The sequence below is a fragment of the Octopus bimaculoides genome, chromosome 7, assembly GCF_046866305.1.
Source record: "Octopus bimaculoides isolate indiv1 chromosome 7, ASM4686630v1, whole genome shotgun sequence".
Lineage (NCBI taxonomy): Eukaryota > Metazoa > Mollusca > Cephalopoda > Octopoda > Octopodidae > Octopus > Octopus bimaculoides.
The window spans coordinates 8,378,547-8,402,583 of NC_142934.1; the positions used below are offsets into that span (position 1 = coordinate 8,378,547).

The 24,037-nt window shown below is 34.8% G+C and overlaps 1 protein-coding gene across 13 annotated transcripts in view; it reads left to right on the forward strand.

Annotated features, from left to right (window-relative positions):
• Positions 1-24,037, forward strand: part of LOC106871426 (uncharacterized) — a 375,948-nt gene that overhangs the window by 282,131 nt on the left and 69,780 nt on the right. For 4 of the 13 annotated variants that reach the window (XM_089354709.1, XM_089354707.1, XM_089354708.1 and 1 more), the window contains 2 exons: positions 7,998-8,209; positions 16,823-18,154. In XM_089354709.1, coding sequence (XP_089210835.1) covers positions 8,147-8,209; positions 16,823-18,154 — 1,395 coding nt within the window. In that variant the 5' untranslated portion in view covers positions 7,998-8,146. Of the gene's footprint in view, positions 1-7,997; positions 8,210-14,921; positions 15,046-16,822; positions 18,155-24,037 lie in introns of all 13 variants that reach the window. The other 9 variants (XM_089354716.1, XM_089354717.1, XM_089354711.1 and 6 more) reach the window with 7 other exon arrangements.

A 24,037-nucleotide genomic window follows, 5' to 3' on the forward strand; every position in this document is an offset into this window, starting at 1 on the left:
TGAAATAATATATCATTTTCCATCTTTCGCGTGGCATGCAAGCAATGTATTATTACTGGTGCTATTATTATTATTATTATTATTATTATTATTATTATTATTATCATTATTATTATTATTATTATTATCATCATCATTATCATTATTATTTTTATCATCATTATTATTATTATTATTATTATCGTTATTACCGAGTTTTTTTTTTAATTTTGTTATTGTTATTTTCGATATTTTGCTATTAATATCGAAAACTGAAATTTTTAACAGAATTGTTGAGTTTTGTCTGCAATCAAAAAATATTTTCATCAAAACATATGAAAGGATTGTTATAATTACTTGTCTGAGAATAATTTCAAAGATGAAAAGAATGTTTTCTGAAAATTATCGGTGGCTGTTGTTGTTGGTGTTGTTAATGTTATTTTCCACATATACATATATATATTATTGGAGTTGTGCTTCTTCATATATTAAGTATATTTTAATATTTTACATTCCAAAAAAGCAAATATCCTTCACACGAATTCTTCGAGATGAAAGATACTTCAAAAATGTTTTTAAATATTTATATACCCTAATCAAACAAACATTTTAGCAATATTATTATATACACACTCACTCATGTTTTAATATTCCTTATTTTCTCTGATAATGTCACCATTCGTAGTAAGGTATGAATTACCTGTGGTAAAAGCAGAACAGTGCCATTCCATCCTTGACCATCTTGTCTGTTCACAAATAGAGTAATGTAGACTAAATCAAGAAAAGTGTCTTTTGATACCATTCTCCTTAGGACCCTTTCTGGTTCTATGATGCAGACTTCCCATTCCAAAATGATGTAAATCAGTGGGTCTCAAATAAGGTTTATATGGCCCTTTGTGGATCCATACAAGATTTTGTCGTTAAACTTTGTACAATAAATTGGTTATGCTCTTTCAATACACAAAATATTTTAGCAAATTTTTTCTTTTATACTATTCCGAATAATATTAATCAAAGGACATACTAGGTATGTCCACCTGCTGAAAATAACAGTCAAAACTCTTGTTTGAATTGCCAAAATACACTGATAATAACTACAGAAATCAACTGTGAATTATTTGCTCTGTATTGAAATTATTCCTAATAATAACATGGCAGTCCTGGTTTAGGACTAATGTTGCTGTAATTTAGCCCCAGGAGACAACATGATCTGTGTCCTTACATTTTCGAACAAGGGAATCCAGCACCCCCACTCAGCTCAAAACAATATCTGTGTATCACGATTTCTGGGTTATTTCCCTTCATCAATCGTAATACACAGATATTGTTTTGAGCTGAGTGGGGGTGCTAGGTTCCCTTGTTCGAAAATATAAGGACACAGATCATGTCGTATAGCCAGCTGGAGACGATGTCTCCTGGGGCTAAATTACAGCAGCATTAGTCCTAAACCAGGACTGCCATGTTAAGTTGGTAAACAATCTTTACTACAAAGTACTGTTGCTGAATATCTCACATTGTGAGATTTACAAACAGTAATTTTCTAATGCATTGCTTTTGTTTCAACTAATTTTGAAAATAGTGAAGAATTAAGTTAAATAACTTTGTCACTCTGAAGCCGATGCTTGGAACATAAATTAACAGGAAATATTGAATGAAAAGTTTTAATTTAGATATCGTTAACCCTTTAGCATTCAAATTACTCTATCAAGTACAATGCTTATTTAGTCATGTTGTTTTAAATTCATTATGCTTTATCTCGTAGCTTTGAGATTTCAATGATGTCCTTGTTTATTTTTAGAATGACATTGTGGGGTAGACATGAAGGGCTAGACCCTGTTGCTTTGAACATAAAGCAGGTAGAATATCAGGGCCAGGTTATGGCAAAAGGGTTAAAGGAGGAAATTTGTATCAGGTGGGTTGGTATTAAAACGGCTAAGGTCCTTTTTTCTATGCTGGCATGGGTTGGATGGTTTGACAGGAAGTGAGAGGATTGCACTGAGCTCTGATGTCTGCTGTGGTTTAGCACAGTCCTCCTGCTTGTTGATTCCTCTCAAAATGTCCAATTTATGTCATCATGGGTGGGGGGGGGGATGTTAAATGATGATGATGATGAAAAGTAGGAGGATGTGTTAGATAAAAACTTGTAGCTGTTTCTGGGAATCAATAGACAGGATAATTAAAGAACTGGATGTGGCCAGTTGTTCAGTAACAATTAGTAAGAATCAAATTCTGTTACTGACAAGAAACAAGTAATTACATTTTTTTTTTTTATGTTTTCTTTTTCTTTTAAATCATGTTCAGTGAAGCGTGACATTTTGTCACTGATATATCAAGAAGATAATCTTAGTAACTATAAAATTAAACAAAACAGAAAAAAAAACCGAAGGAACGAGAACAAAAACAAAATGTCTCTGTATGTCAGATTGAGACACCATTGGTAAAGACAGTAAAATAATTGGTTTAACCTTGGTCTCCAACTAACTGGTAACCATATCTTTGAAAAATCTTCATTCTGTCAAAGTATCATTCAAGTAGTTTAGAGATAGAGAGAGAGCAATTATTAACAGTCTTATGAACAGCTGCTAATCGTATACAAAACTCAACCCTAGACAACTGCTCGAATATCTGGGACAGAACTCCTACCATTCATTCACCTACATATCCTAAATTCCACTGCTGTTAATAAAATAAACAAACAAAATATATCTATGTAAAAGTAAAATCAGAATGTAAAGAAAGAAAAAAAACATCCAAAAATGCTCTCTAATCCAGTGTTTCTCAAGCCACATTTTACCTATGGTTCCTTTTGATTTGTATTTTATTTGGACAGAACCTTCTTAGCCATTCGATATTAAAAAAAACAACAAAAAAACAAACATTGTTTTGATAATGAAATATTATTAGGAATTGTATAAAAAAAATTGTTAAAATATTTTGTGAATTCTAGAAGTATGACCAGTTTTTTACAGGTAAATTTTAACAACAAAATCTTATATGGATCCCAGTTGAGAACCACTAGTCTTAACTATTGCTTTACTTTCGAACCTTGTCTTCTGTCTTTTACTATTTCTACAACAGCTGCTGCTCTACTGAACATGCTTCACCATAAAAGAAAAGGTATTACTGGGCAGGATGGTTTTGATCAGAGGGTTTTGACTGCAAGTTCAGTTAGTGGCGACCAGTTGCTAAACTGTAACAAATCACTGTAATCTTCCAGCCTCTATTTCTGTAGCATCTTATCCTTGAGCCTGCTCTAAATATTTATACCAGTCCTTCTTTCCAGAACTAGATTCCTTTAGAGGTTCCATAATGTTCCATCCCACTACTAACTTTTAACGTCAACATTTAGTTTATCCAACATTGATGTGTCCACCACATAGTCTAGCCCTTGTTGTGATCTTATGGTTTGTGTGCCTCAGTGACCCTAAGAAATAATCTAGTGGAGTGCAATCTTCTGGTAGAGCCTTCCATGCTTGACAGTTCAAGGGATAGAGGCATGCAGCTCAGAGAGATCTGAGCCACTGTTTATCCGCATTGAGAGGTCACAGCTTTGGTGCTACAAACATGATTAGGATGTTTACAAGAAAGAACCACAAGTAGGATTCTTGAAGTTGAGCCAACCGGCAGGAGACCGAAGGGTAGACCAAGAACAAAGTGGTTGGACAATATTCATGGTCTCAATTGGTCACACTGGAGAGTGTAATGATGTATGCTTTTTATAGAACCCTATAGAGGAGGTTGGGAGGTGCAATGGCCCAGTGGTTAGGGCAGCGGACTCACAGTCAGAGGATCGCAGTTTCGATTCCCAGACCGGGTGTTGTGAGTGTTTATTGAGCGAAAACACCTAAGCTCCACGAGGCTCCGGCAGGGGGTTGTGGCGACCGCTGTTGTACTCTTTCGCCCCAACTTTCTCTCACTCTTTCTTCCTGTTTCCAGCTGGGGGGAACACATACTCCATAGAAACCGGGAAACCGGGCCCATGAGCCTGGCTAGGCTTTGAAAGGGTGACGTTTATCATTATAGAGCAGGTGGTTAAGGACTCTGTGCACCACAATCCTCCTAGCAACAGCAGCAAACAAAAAAGGATGGATTGATCCCTTACTGCTGTAAACCCCGTTTTTCTTACTTTAAATTCTAGTGATAGCAAATGACTGATTTTTAACTAAACCATGGTACCATCAGTTTTTGGGGGGTTTTTTTGGTCTTATACTATTAGATTTCAATAATTAATTGTTTTCAAATTTATTCGTTTAAGGTTGGGTTAATTGATTGCATTTCCTTCAATTAAATTGTATTTCATTTATTATTATTATTTATTTATTTATTTATTTTTTTTGGTTTTAGTTGGGTGAGGAACCTATATTAATTAGGGTGCGAATACTTTGCACTATGAATTAAAAAAAAAAAAATGTATTTAATTTTTATTTTACTTCCATTTTATTTTCCAAAGTAATTTTTCTGTTTGTAGATTTTTCACAGTTCTTCCTTTTCTTCCAAAGCTTCTACACTATTATTATTATTATTATTATTATTATTTCTAAAAGAAATTATTATCATCATTATTATTATTATTATTATTATTATTATTATTATTTCTAAAAGAAATTATTATCATCATTATTATTATCATTATTATTATTATTTATAAAAGAAATCATTATTATTATTATTTCTTCTTCTTTGAAAGCCATCTGTTGCACCTGTATCAATCAATATGATAGCATGTTAGGAATATTGGCACTAAACCTTACAGCCATTGTTATTTTTCTAATTCACCTCACAAAGTGATTTCAATTTTGGCTAAAATTAGGACAACCTCTCTTCTCTATGTACTTAAATTGATGGTGTTTGTATTGATGGTGCCATTGCTGTTGTCATAGTTGGTGTCGGAGGCAGCAAAGGTGGTGCTGGTGATGTAATTATTTTTATCATACACCCCCCCCCCCCCCACACACACACACGTTCATTCACTTCTCTCCTTTCTTGTGCATCTGATGTTTTCTCAGAGTGAAGGGTAATTTTCTATTCCTTGACATCCTGTTTCTATGGATACTTTAGTTAAAATTAAATATTTGATTACCATTATAACCTTTCCATGTCTATTTCTTCTCCCCTTTTTTCCTTATTAAGGCTTCATGCCAACATAAGAAATTGTCACCACCAGCACCACCACCACCACCACCATCATCATCACCATCATCATCATTACTTGATTCTTTGATCATATGAAGTGAAATATTTGAATTTCAGCTATTAGTTATTTATTTTAACTTATTTTTTAATAAGCTGAACCCTCCTTTTCCCCTTGTTGTTCTTCATCCCTCTGCCCTTGTTCACCTCTCTCTCTCTCTCTCTCTCTCTCTCTCTCTCTCTCTCTTTCTCTCTTTCTCTCTCTCTCTCTCTCTCTCTCTCTCCTTGCCTTTCTTTCTCATTAATGCATTCCCATTACTTGTAATGTCAGCTTCTGGAGAGTGAGAACAGCCTCTCTGATAAAATAAATACTTGTATGTGGATTTTATCTGGGTCATATGGTTTAGCAGGCACCAATGAAAACACTTGCACACACATATACATACTATCTGATACATCTCCCATTTTTCTCTATCTCACATCCACATTAGCCTCCTTTAACGCGCTCTCTCTCTTGGTTTCAGTCTATCTGTCATCTTCTCTGTTCTTCCCATTCTAATATAGTTTATCATACATGTGTATAAAATTTGATTGTAAAACTATTGATTTTAGTAATGAGAATAATTCTTGTCCAAGATAATTGCTAATACCATGGCAACCTTGGATTTAAATGTATTATCTCTTGGATTTTTCCTTTCTTTGTTGTCTTTTTGTTTGTTTTTAGTTTTTCTCTTTTGTTGTTGTTGTTGTTGTTTCTTCTCTCTTTTTGTTTATAGTGAATTCCTTACTTCCTTATTATACAGCAGAAAGTTAGGAGAAATCTATGCTTATAGAGAAGATAGTTAGATATAATGACAAATAGATACAGAGAGAGAGAGAGAGAAAGACAATGGGAGGAAGAGAAATCTTTTTGTCAAAGTCATTTTATCTGTTAGTCTTAGTTTTGGAGTGTTATCCAAGAATAGCAAAAGAAATATTCTTGGTGACTGCAGTGTTATTTATGATGATGATGATGATGATGTTGTTGTTGATAGATGATGTTGAAGGTACCAATGATGGTGGTAGTGGTGGCAACTGGCAGCAGCAGTAGTGGTGGTGGTCGTCATTGTGGTGTTGGTGATGATATTGTCCTAGAACAGTTTTTCTTTGTCTATAACCAGCAAGGTGACTATCCGTGGCCTGAATAATTTCTTGCCATGTTTTGAATATTGGACTCTGCAATCACCATAAATTTGCAGACCAGTGCAGCAGCAGCAGCAGTAGTAGTAGTAGTAGTAGTAGTAGTAGTAGTAGTAGTAATGTCATTACAACCACCACTGCGACCAAATACCACCTCTTGTCCATCCATACCACGATCGCCATTTCCATGATGGTTGCCGCCGTCACCACCACCACCACCACTACCACCATCTTCATCATTTGCTGCCATTCTCCATTTAGTATTTCCATTCTGTACACGTGCAAACAGAAAGCCAAACCATCACCACCAACACACACACACACACACACACACACACACACACACAGCTAGAGCTAACAAAAGGATACTGCTGACAATGTTTGTAATCTGTCATCCGGTCTCTTGACACTCGTAGTTCCAATCCTTGACTAAATCCATTTCCATTTTCATTATTATTATTATTATTATTATTACTATCAGCTGCATATAGCTGGATCCCTTTGTCATTCATGTGTATTCAGCAAATGCCTGGCTGTATTTCTTCAGTTCCTACCCAAAGATCCTTGTTTTCTTGTAATAATTCTTTATTTACTTATTCTTTTATTAGTCTTGTTTGTAGGTTTTTTTGTTTTTTTTTAAATATTCTGCTAAAGTAACTTATGTTACAATTTATTGTTAGTATTTCTTGGAAACCATTATCATTATCATCATCATCATCATCATCACCGTTGTTGTTGTTACTACTACTACTTCTACTACTATTATCATTATTATTATTATTAATGTAGTGAGCTGGCAGAATCGTTAGCACGCGGAGCAAAATGGTTATCGGTATTTCATCTATGATGTCGAGAAGGGCTAGAATTCAATGAAATTTTTTTAAAACACATAAGTACTCATGACTGCTCAATGAAAATGTTATTAAACTATGAAATTTAAGATGTTAGCTACTCTTCATAAAATGTGAATAATAGCCATTATGGTTTCTTTCTGTTTTTCTTTTAAGCATGGTTTTCCTGGTCTCTGTTCCTCTCTTCATTATCCAGAGGATCGCTATTACAAAATATCAGAGTGGGTTTTCATCTGCTATTCTTTGGCAATCTCCATACTTTATGAAGCAAATTTTTTTAATATTATATCTGGATGATTTACCATGATAGTTCTATGAAAAGGAATTGTAAAATTCCTGAGAATGTGACCAGTCTCTGACTGGCTGGAGGAAGTGTTCATATCATTTTATTTCCGATAAGGCTTTCAGATTTTCCAATGAATATATTATTATTATTATTATTTGATGGTTTCAGGCTGATTTCTACTACATCACCTGCTACACCTTCATATTGCTGAGGGTGTATGCAGCATTGTGTGTTCTTGGGATTTTTTTTTGGGGGGGGGGTTTGTTGTTGTTAGGGGAGCACAAACTCTTCCTTGTACTCTATTGCCCCAGTTTGTTTTGTTAAGGGCTTTGGCTTGGGTCTTTTTTCATATAAGTGTTTGTATTGTGTGTTCTGTTGGGTATCCAACCTGTAGAGTACATGTCGTGAGGGATTGTTTATTTTATTGGATATTTACTGTATAGCGTGCATTGTGTTTGGATTGTTTTATTTGGCTTTTATTATTATTATGATTATTATTATTATTATTATTATTAATTACTATTGTTTATATTATCATTATTACTATTGTTATTATTATTGTTTATATTTAGGGTGATGAAGTGGCCAAGAAATAGTAGAGCGTCTGACCAAATAAATGTCTTGCAGTATTTGGTCATGTCCTTTTATGTTCTGAGTTCAAATCCTGCCGAAGTCAACTTAGCTTTTCATCCCTCCGATCTTGATAAAATACGCACCAGTTATGTACTGGGGTCAAATCAATCGACTATACCCTTCCTCTACACATTTGTGGCCTTGTGACAATGTAAGAGAAAATTATTATTATTGTTGTTATTATTATTATTATCATTATTATTATTATTATTATTATTATCATTATTATTATTAATATTATTATCATCATCATCATCGTTTTGGTTGTACAATCAGAAGGGATTTCGTTTCTATTAGTAGAAACGAATTGCTTCTTGTCTTTAAAAAAAAATTTTCTTCTCTTAATAATTTGATAGAATGACTTTCAAGCTTTAAGCTTTCAGAAACTTTCTTCTTCTTCTTTTTCTTCATCTTCTTCTTCTTCTTAAGACAGAATCCTATCAGCAAAAGAAAAATGTTAAATGTTCAATTGAATTCAAAAGAAAACTGTTATCTCGTTTTTAATCGTTGATTGAAGAGTTGGAATAGCTGACTGGATGATGCTCGATGCCCAAAACACCCACGCATGCACACACACACACACACACACACACACACACACACACACACACACACACTCTATATATATATATATCTATCTCTCTTGCGCTCTCATTCTCTGTATATATATATATATCTTTTTCTTCTTTGTTTTCTCTCTTTCCCTCTCCCTTTTATCTCCCTTCTCTCACTCTCTCTTTCACTCCCTCTTTCTCTGTGTGTATATATACATACATATATATATATATATATATATATATATATATTCTGTCTTTTGGCTCTCTCTGTCTCTTTCTCTCTCTCTCCTCTCTCCCCCTCTCCCCCCCCCCCCTCTCTCTCTCTCTCTCTCTCTCTCTCTCTCACAAACACACACACAATTTGTCGTTGTTCTTGACCTGTTTACCTTGATTGATGGCTGTCGGATAACGAAGTAAACTCATTAGTAAAATTGATAAACAGTTACAGCTTAGCAATTCAAAGATCAAACGCTCCTTTTCTCACCAAAAGACAAGAGAATGGTGAGACCAGGAATAAACTGGATCAGCTTGGGATTTCTTAAAGAAATTAGTATCAAGTCATGAAGCTGTTACTGTAATGTTAATCCTAATCCAGCTCTTGGTTTTCATACAGATGGCATCACCAAATAATTAACCTCAGTGATTCATATAATTAAATATGTAAATTATTCACACCTGCTAAGAATTCCACTTAGTGATTCATCACTGCATTGACAAGTTTGGTGAAGTCTGTACTTCATCGAAAAGGTCTAATAAGGTGAAATATGTCTGGAGTTACCTCCCGTCATGCCTGAAAGGATTAAAATGGCATTAGTTGTTTTAATCTTGACAAATGTTGGCTTTTTCCTTGCCATGTATGTATTCTAATGAGCTATTTGATGCTCCTTATATCTACTAGGCGTCGATAACATCCACCTCGATACTCAACTGGTACTTATTTTATCGGCCCAGAATGGACAAAGGGCAAAATTGACTTCAGTGGAATTTGAACAGAAAATAGAACCTGAAGAAATGCTTTTGTATTTTAATGATTCTACCAGCTTACTGCCTTCATCATTGTGAATATTATTATTATTATTAATTAATTAATTAATTAATTAATGCTGTTATAACTCACCTATGTATGAGCTGTTACATGCATGCATGTATAGACACACATGGCAAGGGCTACTGTCAATCAAGGTAGACTATATATCCACACCTGTACATGTGAGCAAGGTCATCTTTTCTTTCTTCCTTTCTTTTTTCTTTCTTTCTTTAAAGAATGATCGTTGCCCTTACATGCAGACCTCCCCAACTCTACAGCACTGATTTTTGTCCAAGGAAAAATCCACTGCTTTAGGACAAATAAAGTTTGGTGCCAATGTTGTCACAAGCATTGTTGCCAATGGAAAGTTCCACAGACATACTGAATGGCGCCTGGTCCAGTTCTGCTAATCTCAAGCCCTGGTTTGGTGCTGCTTTTATCAACCATGCAGAAGAAAGAAAATGGCAAATGTTGACCTTGATGGGATTTGAACCCAAGACATCGAGAGTTGGAACAAATACCAGAAGGAACTTTGTCCAGTGCATTAACAGCACACACATCCAGCCCTTTTGCTGAACCGCTAAGTTACAGGGATATAAATACATCAACATCAGTTGTCAATCGGTAATGGGGAGACACACACACACATATATATGTGTGTATGTGTGTGTGTATATATATATATATATATATATATTACAAGGTTTTTAACTTTTAAATTTGCATATTCTGGAAAATTATATATATATATATATATATGCAATGGGCTTCTTTCAGTTTCTATCTACCAAATTTACTCACAAGGTTTTGGTTGGCCCGGAGCTATAGTAGAAGACACCTGACTAAGGTGCCATGCAGTGGAACTGAACCCAGAGCTATGTGATTAAGAAGTAAGCTTCTTACCAAACAGCCACAGATGCGCCTATATATATATATATATATATATATATATATATATATATATATATATATGTATATATATATGCACACACACACGCATATATACAGGATGCGTAAGATATTTGAGGACATGTTTATGTTTATTAAAAAAAAACATATAATAACAGATAATATCTTTATTTATCAAAAAATGCTATGAGGATAAAAAGAAACCTTCTTTTCTGTAATGTTATTCAATACGGCCACGTTCATCTTTAAGCAACTGCTTCTATACGAGATCTAAATCATCTACATGCTCGAATCAAGTGGTCCTGGTTCATTTTGGACAATACTCTGACTATGGCAGCTTTCAAAGAATCTTTGTGTTATAGGCTTGTTCATTGACCTCTCTCTCAACAATGCTCTACATGTGATAGTCCAATGGATTGAGATCCGCGAAATTAGGAGGCCAAATGTTAGGGGTTATATGATCATGAACATTTTCAGCCATCCATTCCTGTTATTGTGCAGAGTCTTACTGAAACACGTGGCCTTCCATTGCATACACTGCCTATCCAGGGCTTAACAATTATTTCCAGAACCTCAATGTAGGCAGCAGAGTTAACTCTAAGGCCTTGTAGAAAAAAATGAGGAGGCATCACATGTCCTTCATTGCTGATAACCCCTCAAACCATGAAAGTTGCAGGAAATCTTGTATGCATAACATTTGGAACTTCAGAACGGTCTGCGCATAACCATCTGTCATTTCTTCTGTTAATTTTTTGATCTTGGTCAAAGTTTTTCTCGTTTGAGAAAAACCAAACCAAATCTTCCTGTGCTGGATTTTTCAGTTTGTTTAAAAGCCTTTCACATATGATGTAGTGATTTTCTTTTGCTTTTTCTGACAAATTGACCTTTCCTTACCGTATAAGACTTATATCTGATGTCTTCATGGACAACATTTCTGACTGTTCCTTCTCACACATGGAGATCTTTTGCAATTGACCTCATAGACTTTCTGGGATTGTAATCAATGGTTTGTTGAACTTACTGGATAAATTCAGGTGTTCTGATGATTTCAGAGCATTTAGAATGCTTTTTATGCTTTGATACTGGTGATACGTTTCCATCTTCAGTTTCTAGCTCCTTACAAAACTTTTGTATATATATATATATATATATATATATATATATATATATATATATATACACATACATACATATATGTATATACACACGCGCACACACACATATATGTATATACACACACGCACACATATATACACATTTATATACACACACACACATGTATATACATATATGTATATATATACACACACACACACACATATATATGTATATATATATATACATACATATATAGGTATATATGTGTGTGTGTATATATAGACATATATATGTATAGATGTGTGTATATATATGTGTGTGTGTGTGTATATATACATATATATATATATATATATATACATATATGCATATATACACATACACACACACATGTGTGTGTGTGTTTGTGTATATATATATATATATATATATATATACATATATGCATATATACACATACACACACACATGTGTGTGTGTTTGTATGTATATATATATATATATATAGATACATACACACACATATATATATATACATACACACACACACACACACACACACACACACGCACACACATAATTATTTGTGTTTCTATCCCTTTGTATATATAGTTTAGAAAAAGTATTATAAACACAAACATAATGACTACGAAATAATTACATAGAATAAATTAGGAAGAAATGTTTTATCTCAGGAAGGAAGAAAAAAAGCAATCATTGATAAGTTACTTGAAGGTTTAAATGTTTTATTTTTGTATTTGTTTATTCGTTTATTTTGGTTTTTGCTTTTAAGATTTACTAAATTAGGTTTTAATAGAATTAGTGTGTCTTCTTTCTTTGAACCACAAATTCTTTTACTACCAGGAAAATTAATATATTTGAATTCCCTCCATTATTAGCTCCAATATTTACTTTCCTTCTGTATTTTGTATGACACAGATTCGGTATAATCCTTAAAGGCATCATTTTCTTTGACTAATCTTGGATGGAATTATATCTGGAACCATAGAAAACGGTTGCTTGATAAATCTTTTGCCAACATACTGGGTCTGTGTCTTCAGATCTCCAAACACTGTTTTCTTCTTTTCACTCTACTCATGACTATCAAAACACAATTACTGAATTCAAGGAAAATGCAGGGGGAGGGGGGGAGTTTGAGACATTTTTGGCACAGTTGTTTTGGTGCCATCTTTGATATTGTTGATTCAATGTTGGATTATTTGCAAAGGTGCACGGCTTCCGTGGTTAGGGTATTCGACTCATGATCTTGACCCTTTTGATACCAACCCGGCTGAAACTGTCTCTGGTTCTGAGAACAGATGTCTTGTTTTCAAAAGTTCTGAATTAAAATCTTCCACCAAGCCTTAGTCACAATTTATGTTCCTAACACTAGCTTAATGATTACTAAGTTATTTTACTAAATTCTTTGTTATATTTGAAATTAATTGAAAGAAATACAGAGCATCTCAAAATAAATACAGTAATGAAAGGGTTAAGGTCACAAGTTGGATACCCAGCAGTACATGTGTCCTTGAGCAAGACATTCTATTTCACTATATTTATGAGTTAACAAGTCCACTCAGCTGGCAAAAATAAGTAGTACCCATATTCCAAAGGGCCAGCTTTGTCTCATTCTGTGAAACTCTGAATCTCCCTATGAACTACATTAAGGGTATGCATGTTATTCTGTGGAGTGCTCAGCCACTTGCACATTAATTTCATGAGCAAGCTGTTCTGTTGATTGGATCAGCTGGAACCCTCATTGCCGTAACCACTGGAGTGCCAGTATTTGACATTAAGGTCTTTCTTTATCTTTTTCCTTCTCTCTATGTGTATATTTTTGCTTGTTATGTTTGTGTATGTTTGCCTCCAGTGCCAGAAAGTAATGTCACCAAAAACGGCATAATGTCCAATCAGCCAAACCAGATTGTCAGTGTCCAAACAGTTATGCCCAATCATATCATTTTGAAGTGGGGGGTGGGAAACGTTTATTCCGGCCAATATTAACATCCACCAGTACTTCATCTTCATTTTGATTTGTTATCTGCCTGAATCCTATTAAGTTTTCATGAAAAATGTATGATTCCATGGAACATCATCACAAATAAAAGCCTTTATTTTTAAAGTGGGAATCACAGAATGGCATTTTGAGTTCATTGTACAGGATTCTGAGTTCAGTCAACCACGTGATTACATCTACTATTATAAGCCATCCCCATCACCATTCTGTGCCAAAGAGGGATCCTCTAAGTCAGGGATCCTCAACCATTTTTATCTATGGACCCCTTTGAAGACTATTAATTTGTGTAGGTGTATTAATTTGTAACATTTTACAGTTTTGAAAGATTTAAAAGAGAATCGGATATTCGCAGGTTGAAGTGTGTTTTTCTTAGGATGTCAGCAGTAACCATTTGCATAGCGTTTTGTAGTTTTGGTATATTTTAGGTTCCCTGGTATTTGACCACAGTATTTTTAAGAGGGCCATTTAGTATTATCCCTGAAGCACCGACAATCATACAGTTCAGGGCCCTTCTATTTACTCAACCTTTCAAATGTTTTCACCGAAGTGTTGCAGTCTGATGGGATTAACATATATATGAGCCAAGCGTGTTTTGTCATTGTGATTTTTTATCACAATACCTGGTCTGTTTGCTTGTTGTTGTTGTTGTTGTTGTCAATGAAGGTGACAATAGTAACAGCAGTATTAGCAAGAATAAAAGTAATAAATGAAGAACACCTGCAATATATACATAAGCACACACACACACACATGTATATATATATGTATATATATATATATACATACATACATGCCGATACTCTAATATTGAACAGTAAGAATGAATGTTCAACGCCACATTAGTGAATGAATATTCTTTGTTTGCCGGTTGACATGGTTACCAGTGGTTTCATCTACAGGGATATCTCTCAACTGTTATCCAACTTGCCACATGAAGACAAGTGCTAACATTCTCTTTTGGCTAGCTTGATAATTGTTAAGAGATTTCTCGCCACATGAAACCATTGGTTGCCTTGTTAACTGATAAATATAGTATATATATATATATATATATATATATATTTTAAAAAAATAACGTTGACCACTAACCTCTTTGATTCTTTAGATGTGCTGGCCTCCTGATAATTAATTACCAGATTTTATAATAATATATATATATATATATATATAGATAGATAGATAGATAGATATATAGATTACTCCGACCTTTTACATTTCCAGCAAACTTAGCTAATCTAGCAACTTGCTTTAGTTTCCTTACAGAGGGCGGAAACAGAAGAGGTGTAGTCGGTAACAGCCTCAGGCAAGTTTTTCAGTTGAATTTCACTTGATGATTCCACAAAACCAGTTGCCACTGCATGGAGTCCCAGCTTCAGGTAATGTGAAGTTGAGTTGGAAAAAAAATTAAATAAATAAAATTTCAAATAAAGTTTAAAAAATGTAAACAAAGCAAAAAAAAAAAAAAAAAAGAAGCATAATCATTTTATAGAATTTTTTTTCCTCGTTACATGCCAAAAGCAACTGTAGCTTGAAGCCAAGATCACCTCATGTATAATACAGAGCGTTCAAAAAGTCTTTCCGCAGTAAGTATTTAGTGGTTTTCGGGTGATTCTTGTGCACTGGTCCTTTACTTGCTCTCCAGAAAAAAAAAAAGTCTGGCGGTGTTAAATTAGGCGCTCTTGGTGGCCAAAGTCCCTTCAAAATAATCCCTTCACTGGGAAACTCTTGAAGTAGTGCCATGGTGATGCGCAGGAGGAAAAAAACAAATTCACTTTGGAGAGACTTTTTGAACACCCTGTATAACATATATATATATATATATATATATATATATATATCTATCTATCTATATATATATATATATATATATATATATATATATATATATACATGTGTATGTGTGTGTGTATTGCTTACTTGCTTGCTTGATCCCTTAATTCTGGATGGAGCTGATAGGGAGTGCCATCTTGATATATGGTATGCTTTGGATGTTAAAATTTGGCGGCACCCATCTTTGTCCCTCTGTGTTCCAGGTTTAACCAAAACTGATTCCTTCTTGAGAGAAGAAGAGTCAACTCGAGTCCTGGACTGCTACCTTAGTTATTGGCCCTGAAAGGATAGGAGGCGAAGTTGAGCCCCCCTAATAGGGTTTGAACTCAGTGCATCAGGAACCAGAACAACAACTGCAAGGCAGGCTATCTGGTGCTCTAATAATTCTGCCAGTCCTCCACTTTTTAATATGTAGATCACCATCAACATCACCATCATCATCATCACAATCATTATCAATCACCATCACCATCATCATCATCATCCCCACTATCATTGCCATCATCATCACCTTCATCATCATCGTTGTTGTTTACCGATCCTTCTTCCATGTGACATAGGTTGGATAGTGCAACAGGAACTGACAAGCCATAGGATTACCCAGAGCTCCAGTGTCTGCTTCAGCATAGTTTCTACAGCCAGATGCCCTTAAGGCCAACCGCTTTACCAAGTGTACTGGAAGCTTTTTCTTTTTGGCACCAGTACTGGTGAGGTCATCAGGTACTTGCATGACAAAATCCCCTTGGCTGACTGGGATCTAGCATCAAGGGAGGTGAAAATATGAAAGAGGGATAGGAACAGGGGTGTATAGGGCACCGAATTGGTAAAATCATTAGAGCCTCTGACAAAATGCCTTGCAGTATGTGTTCAGGCTCTTTACATTGTAAATGCTTCTTGTCTTATCAAACTGGCCAGACCTGACCTCTCACACTTACCTGACAATATCATTCAAATTGTAAACAGTCACCTCATGAAAATCTGAAAGCTACAATATAATGAATATTTAATTCCAAACAATGTGAATGAATAAACTTTATATTTGACACTAATCTGAATGCTAAAGGGTTAAGTACACAGGCTATGTGTATTTTATTTTCTGTATTAATCTCCTAAACCTTTTGTATTCATGTATATAATCTCAAATAGGATTTCTGTTTTTTCTTCTTCTGTGATTTCATGAATGGATAAACAATTCATTTTGGTTTCTTTACTTTAGGAAAATATGTACAATATGTTTTTTATTTTTTTTTATTTGTTTTTGACTTTTTTGTTTGTTGATTATAAACGTCATTAATGTTGAACTTTTTTCTTTGTGTTTTTCAGATTGGAGTGGCCAGTCTTAGTATGTCACATGGTGGTCATCGACCTGAGGAAATGAAGTCTGACTCTGTACACCCTCACATTGCCGGTCACCATCATCATCCTGGTCATCACCATGCAGCAGAGGAAGAAGAGTATGTTATCGAAGTGGACAGTGATCTAAGCCCCACAGGGCCAGACATTATCAGGGAGGTGGATCATGACCACCACAATGTAAAAGTGAAATTGAAACGGAGGCGGCGTTGTGGAATTTGTGGTCCTTGTCAAATCAAGCAGAACTGCGGCCGTTGTCACTACTGTCTGCGTCGGGATGTCTTAAAGCAGACATGTGTCTACCGCAAGTGTGTCTACTTGAGGAGCAAACCACGGAGCATGAGTCCAAAGGAGAATGTTTCTATGTCTGCTCTCAACTTGCAGTCAGGACTTGGCGTTGCCACACCAACGGACCTTAGCATCCGAACCAGCCTAACGCAAACTACTTCAGGGACGTCTTCAAATGACTTTCAAGGGCTCTCGTCTATGTACCACCATCCAGATCTTGATTCGAGAGCCTTCACTGGTAGTTCGCCCTCAATTCCATTGCATCATGATCCGGTCATCCCGTCAAGGATGAACCCATATATGGGAGGTGCCCACACTGGACCTTACCCAATCAATATGTTTCCTAGCAGCAGTTTAGCTGCCAACTCAAGTTTACCAAGTCCATTTCAGATGGGTAGCTGTAGTAATAGCCCGTTCCGGTATCCTTGGATGCCCGGTTCATTTGCAAGACCATCTGTTGTGTCCAGTCCCACTGATCTTCTCCGGCCATCGCCATCTTGGCCTCCCCCTCCGCCACCAACTCATGGACTTTCCTCCACGCACCAAAGAATGGCTTCAGACTTTGGTGCAAACTCATTTCAAAAGGATATGCCATTTATGAAACGGCGCTCCCAACAGGATCTTTTGCAAAATAGACAGAGACTTCCATCTTGTAGCAGATCGCTGGCTCCAATGTGTGGAAGTTCCCCTAGTGGGTGTGAGACCCCAGCTTGTTTCAACTCGGATGCATTGGTAATGCGTGAAAAATACAGCTGTTTCCCTGGGCAGGGCTCTCGATCTATAGGCTGCGACAATAGTGGTCACATGACATCAGGGACTTTGAATAGTAGCTACAACCGAGGATGTGCATCGTCACAGCATGAGTGTGACGTCATCGGCATTGACGATTTGCAGGTGAATGCCTTTATCAGAGCTAGTGGCTATAATGGATTAGACATAGAGGTAGATATCTCAAAATTGCCTATTGTACCCAGCAGTGGGAAGAGTAAAGGCAAATCCACTCTTAATGGAATGGTAAGCATTACGCAGGACTTAGGAGACAAGGGTACTGTGGAATTACAGGTACCAGGGTACAAAGTAACCTTAGAAGATCACATTAATGTTGATGAAATGCTTGCCAAGTATACTAGTAGTTTAAAACCTAGTTATGCTGTCAAACAACCAAAAATTGAATTGATAGATTAGGAAACAAATTGTTTTATTTCTGTCATCTTTTCTTCTTTAATAATTTGGGGACTGTCGAAGATATGTGTGTGATTGTTTGCGTAGGATGTGCATATATTATACACACGCATGCATGTATCTGTAATTGTTTGTGTACATATATGTATATGATACATACAGACATGCATACATACATACATACATACATACATACAGACACACAGACAGACAGATTTTAAAGTTTTGTAAAAAATACTTGATGCAATCACAATACTTTAAAAAAATGGTTTTCTTAAAAGTTATTAGCTTTTTAAAAAATTCTTTTAGTTAGACAGAATGACACAAATCTTATACAATGAAGCTTTTGGTTTTTCCAAGAGGTTTGTGTCGTTTGGTTTTTCAAAAAATTTTTCTAAATAATAACTTTTAAGAAAACCTTTAAAACCTTTCTTTTATATATATATATATATATATATATATATATATATATATATGTATATATATATATTTACTTGGGTGTTTGTGTATATGTATGTGAGTATTAGCTTAAAGTAGATTTTAAAAAAAAAAACGTCTAACAGCTATGACTAATTAAGCAATGCAATTAATCCTAATAGAAATTCTTGGTTAAGAATTTTAAGGGTCAAAGATATATTATGTTTGAAACCAAAATTGTATATATAGATATTTACATGTATATCTTATGTGTCTGTGTATCACTTTATACAGACAAACACACACACACACACAAACCATGGTCTGGTTAAATGCGACCACATGGCCTGTGGCTGCTGTATTCAAACCAGGTGTTTGTCTCGTCTGATGATGACCCATCTGTTGTGGGTCTTTTCCTCCTTCTCATTCCTTTCGTTTACTAATCTCTTAGGCCATGCAAAAGATGAACGAGGGCTGTTCCTCCTCTGTTTGAACTTACAGTTCTCAAAGGTTTTGACTTTGTGGCACATTGGAGATGAAGTGAAAAAAAATTTACCGGTGCATTTCACGTAGAAAAAGCTTTGAAAAAATAAAAGCCCTTAGAATATTTTAACATTTAAAACCTAGATGGAAATATCGAAAGCTATTGCCAAACATGTTTTATTAATCTTCTTGTATATAACAAAATTATGAATTACACATTTACACATTTTTTAAAATGCTTAAATATTATTAGTATCAATTTTCTAAAGCCTTAATTATATTTTTAAAAATTCGTGGCACAACTAGTACCCTTTGTGACGCACAGTTTAAGAATCATTGGAATAACCAATTAAACATGCAGGCTACTGTATATATTTATTATACACAATAATATATATATAGTAATCTGCATGTGTATATATATATATATATATATATATATATATATATATATATATATGTATATATATAGCATTACTGTATACAGTTCAATTTGTGAAAATGTGCCAGAAAACAACAAATGCTAAATTTAATACGAAGATGGTATTAAAATGTGTGTGTGGGCAAGAGAAAAAGGGGTTTGTACACACACATATACCCATATATTGTAGGTGTCTTTGACTGTTTCGGGAATGGTTAGGCTGAGTTTTAGTCTAAAAGTAGGTCGGAAAAGCGTCTCTTTAATAAAAAGAATATTTTTTTACACAGGAAAAGGTAAAATATAGTTGAAGTAATATTTATAGCAGCAGTAATTAATTTCTTCGATTTAAAACCTTAATATACATATATATAATGTTATATATATATATAGTATAATATTATAATATGATATATAATGTTATATATATATATATATATATAATATAATATAATATAAATATTTTCATCTGTCAGCGAAGTGTGGGTTGGGCTAGAAAGTTACCTGGTAATGCTTAATGTTTTAAGGTGGGGAAGGAAAAAAATTCCCTTTTATTATTGTTTAATGTTTTGGTCCCCCCACCTTTACCTAAATGCTTTGTTTTTTTTTTTTATCCTTTCATATATGTGATTTTAAAATTCTACTAAGGTAACCTCCTTCTTATAATATGACTAACATACCATGATTGAAAAGACAATTTTTTTTTTGATAATCCCAATTTTGCTAAATATTTTTTTTATTTTCTATTTTCTTTTTCACTTTTGTTGTTGTTGTTGCCCCAATTCTATTTTCTTTGAAATTTATCTTCATTACAGTTATGATACATTTTTTTTTTTAATATACTTTCCAATTGATACGTCTATAAAATCTGTGTGTGTGCATGTATGCGCGCGTGTGTGCATGTATGTTGAAAATTCTCAAGATGTACCTTATTTTACGTTTACTAAAGAGAAACTAATTGAGTTTCCTTGCTTTAAAAGTTCAAAGAAAAAAAAACAAGCATCAAAAGGTTACGTTTGTGGTTAGCTTTTATATGTAAGTAGGTGCATATATACATATTATATACGTCTGTGTATGTAAAGCAGTGAAGTTAACGCACGTATAGAAAGGTGCAACTTGGCACTCAACATTTTGCAGTATTTAGTTGGATTCGAATTTTTGCAGAGCCGGCTTCATTTGCCATCCCTTACACAATATACAGGAAATGTGGTTACCCTTCTTCCTACCATTTATAAGCCAAATATATCCCAGTGTTCAAGAAAAACATACAATTCTCTATATGCACTCCAAGATATATTTATTTATTTTTTGTTTTTCTTTTTATGTCCACTTATATATGTTATTACATATTAGTATTATTATTGTTTCGGCAAGTCTGAATTTCTGTGAGTTTATCTGTATATGCGTGTGTGTGTGTCTGTTTTTCTGTGAGCCTGTTTGTCTTTCTGTGAGTCTGTCTGTATCTCCTTGAGTCTGTATTTCTGTGAGTCTATCTGTATATGTGTGTGTGTCTGTATTTCTGTGAATCTGTCTGTATTTCTGTGAGCCTGTTTGTCTTTCTGTGAGTCTGTCTGTATCTCCATGAGTCTGTATTTCTGCGAGTCTATCTGTATATATGTGTGTGTGTCTGTATTTCTGTGAGTCTCTCTCAATGTTTGCAGGAGTATGTGTGTTTCCATATTGTAGTCGTTGTTGAGCTCACTTTATTTATTTTGCATTACATTCTGTGAACAATTCACTGATTGCATGATTCTGTCAGAAAAATCACTGATCCACTGCATTCACGATGGCAGACATGACAGAGGAGCATCTGTACAAGTTGGGTGGAACAAATACTAACGAGATATTTTTCTTCGAAGGCACTTGAATTAACAGTTTTCATACCGGTGTTTACATCTTTCACTGATATTCATTGCTGCCGAAAAAAAAAGAAAAGAAAAGGGGGCTATGTAATTTCCACTCTCTAAATTCTAATTCCAAAGCATTGGTCAATCCAAGGCTGTAGCACAAGACACTTACTCAAGGTGCCGTACAAATGAACTCAAAGCCACAGGTCTGTGAAATGGACTTGTTAATTACAAAACTAAGCTTATTTGCACACATGGCTGAGTAAACCTTATGGGTCAGTGGTTCAGTAGTTGTAGTGTCACCACCCTGGTGGCAATACTATTGTGGGTTGTGATCATGTTATAGTTTCCACTTTTGTTGCTGTTTCTCTTCCCCATTCATGCTTCAGTGGATGCTTCACATTCATGTACCTCTTTGATCTAACTGGCTCATTTGGCTGACATTTCTATTTATTTTTTTTGTTCTCCTGTATTACAGGACAAACTGAAGATTTTAGAACTTTTAAAAAAATGGGAGAAAAAAGAAAAATTGTAAAGAAAGAAACAAGGAAAGCTATTTTGAAGGCGATACAGAAGGCTTGCTGAGTTGGATTTAAATGCGAAATTGGACAGGCCAAGTCTTTATCACTAAATAAATACACTCTCGTTAACTCGTATGTTAGTTGTAGACTCTTCAATTGGTTCTTCTTTAACCATTTCCTTCTGACAATATCCTGTGAAATGGCTTTAACCAGTGTAAATACATTTGTGGATTGTAAAGTGTGTGTGTGTGTTTTATACTCTTACAGGCCAAAACTTCATAGTCACTGTCAGCCTGTGTATCACATGATATACAGGAGAGGCAAAGGTTTATATAAATAGGGTATTTCATACAGAAGAAAGAACCTTATATTTGATATAATTTAGCATGGCCAGAGTGTATAACCTTACATCTTAAATTCTACTAAAGCGAAATTCACATTTAACCCTTTTGGTATTTAGATTACTCAGTCAAATTTAATCCTTATTTGTTTCCATTGTTTTGAATTAATTATGCTTTATCTCATAGCTTTGAGATTTCAATGATGTGATTGTTTATTTTTCACTTTGACATTGTAGAGTAGGTGTGAGAGGTTAGATCTGGTCAGTTTGAACATAAAAAGAGGCAGAATATTTTAGCCAGACATAGTTGGTTTGAATGCTAAAGGATCGGTAAAATCCCACTTCCATGGGAGAATTGATTCTAAAGGTTGTTGTTGCCTCGATATATCACGTAGCTGTTGGTTAACTTGTCGATTCTAAAGAAATTTGCAGGAAATTAAACTGTAACAAAGTGGGAACTTCTCTCCATGCATGTGTTCTGCCAACTTGGTCTTACCTTTGTATTAAAGTGAGAATATAATCCAGTTCTTACCTGAACCTGTGGAAGCTTTAAAAAAATATAGATCTTACGTTCGTATACTGATGTGTACAAGCATGCACATGCGCGTGTGCACACGCACATAAGCAATACTATATTGTTGTGAAGTTTGATTAGATTTCATATGAACGGAAAGCATAGAATTGCAGAATAATCTCTTATCTTTTACTTGACTGTGGCCATGATGGGGCACCACTTTGAAGGGAGATTTTAGTTGAAGAAATCAACTCTAGGACTTTTTTTTTTTAAACCTGGTACATTTTCTGTTGGTTTCTTTTGCTAAGTTACAGAGATGTAAACACGTGGTGGGAGACATACACACACACACGACAGGCTTCTATAACTCTCCACATACCAAACCCAGTCACAAGGCTTTGGTCAGCCCAAGGCTATAGTAGAAGACACTTGCCCAAGCTGCCACGCAGTGGGACTGAACCAGGAACCACGTGGTTGGGAAGCATTAAGTAGGACCAGTTGTTGACTACTTCCTTTACCCTCTAATTCACCAGTCCAACATCTTTATCTTTTAAATGGACTGTGACCATGCTGGGGCACCACCTTGAAGGGTTTTGGTTCAACAGATCAACCCCAGTACTAATTTTTGTGTCTAGTACTTATTTTATCAGTCATTTTTTGCTGAACCACTAAGTTATAAGGTCAACACTAGTGGTCAAGCAGCAACGGTGGTAGTGGTGAGTCACACAAACATACATACATCATATATATATAATGAGCTTCCACACAGTTTCCATCTCCACTCACAAGTTATTGGTCAGTCTGGGGCTATAATAAAAGACACTTGCTCAAGGTGCTGTGCCGTGGGACTGAACCCAAAGCCATGTGGATGCAAAGTAAGCTTTTTAACCTCACAGCCATGCTGGCACCAATATAAAAAGTATAAAGTGTGCAGTTAATTAGTTATCAATTAGTTATTACAATTATCTTCTTTTTTTTAAAAAAAACCTAGACAAAAAAAAATAATTCCTCATTATTTATTAAATTATTTATTTATTTTGTTTGTTTATTTTTCTTAGCTCAAGGCCAATTAACTTAATAAATCAATTCACCTCAGAATAATTATAATGGTACCATGTTGAGTTACTTGAAGCAAGCCTCTTTGTGGTCACTTATTCCGCTAGACATAGCAGCCA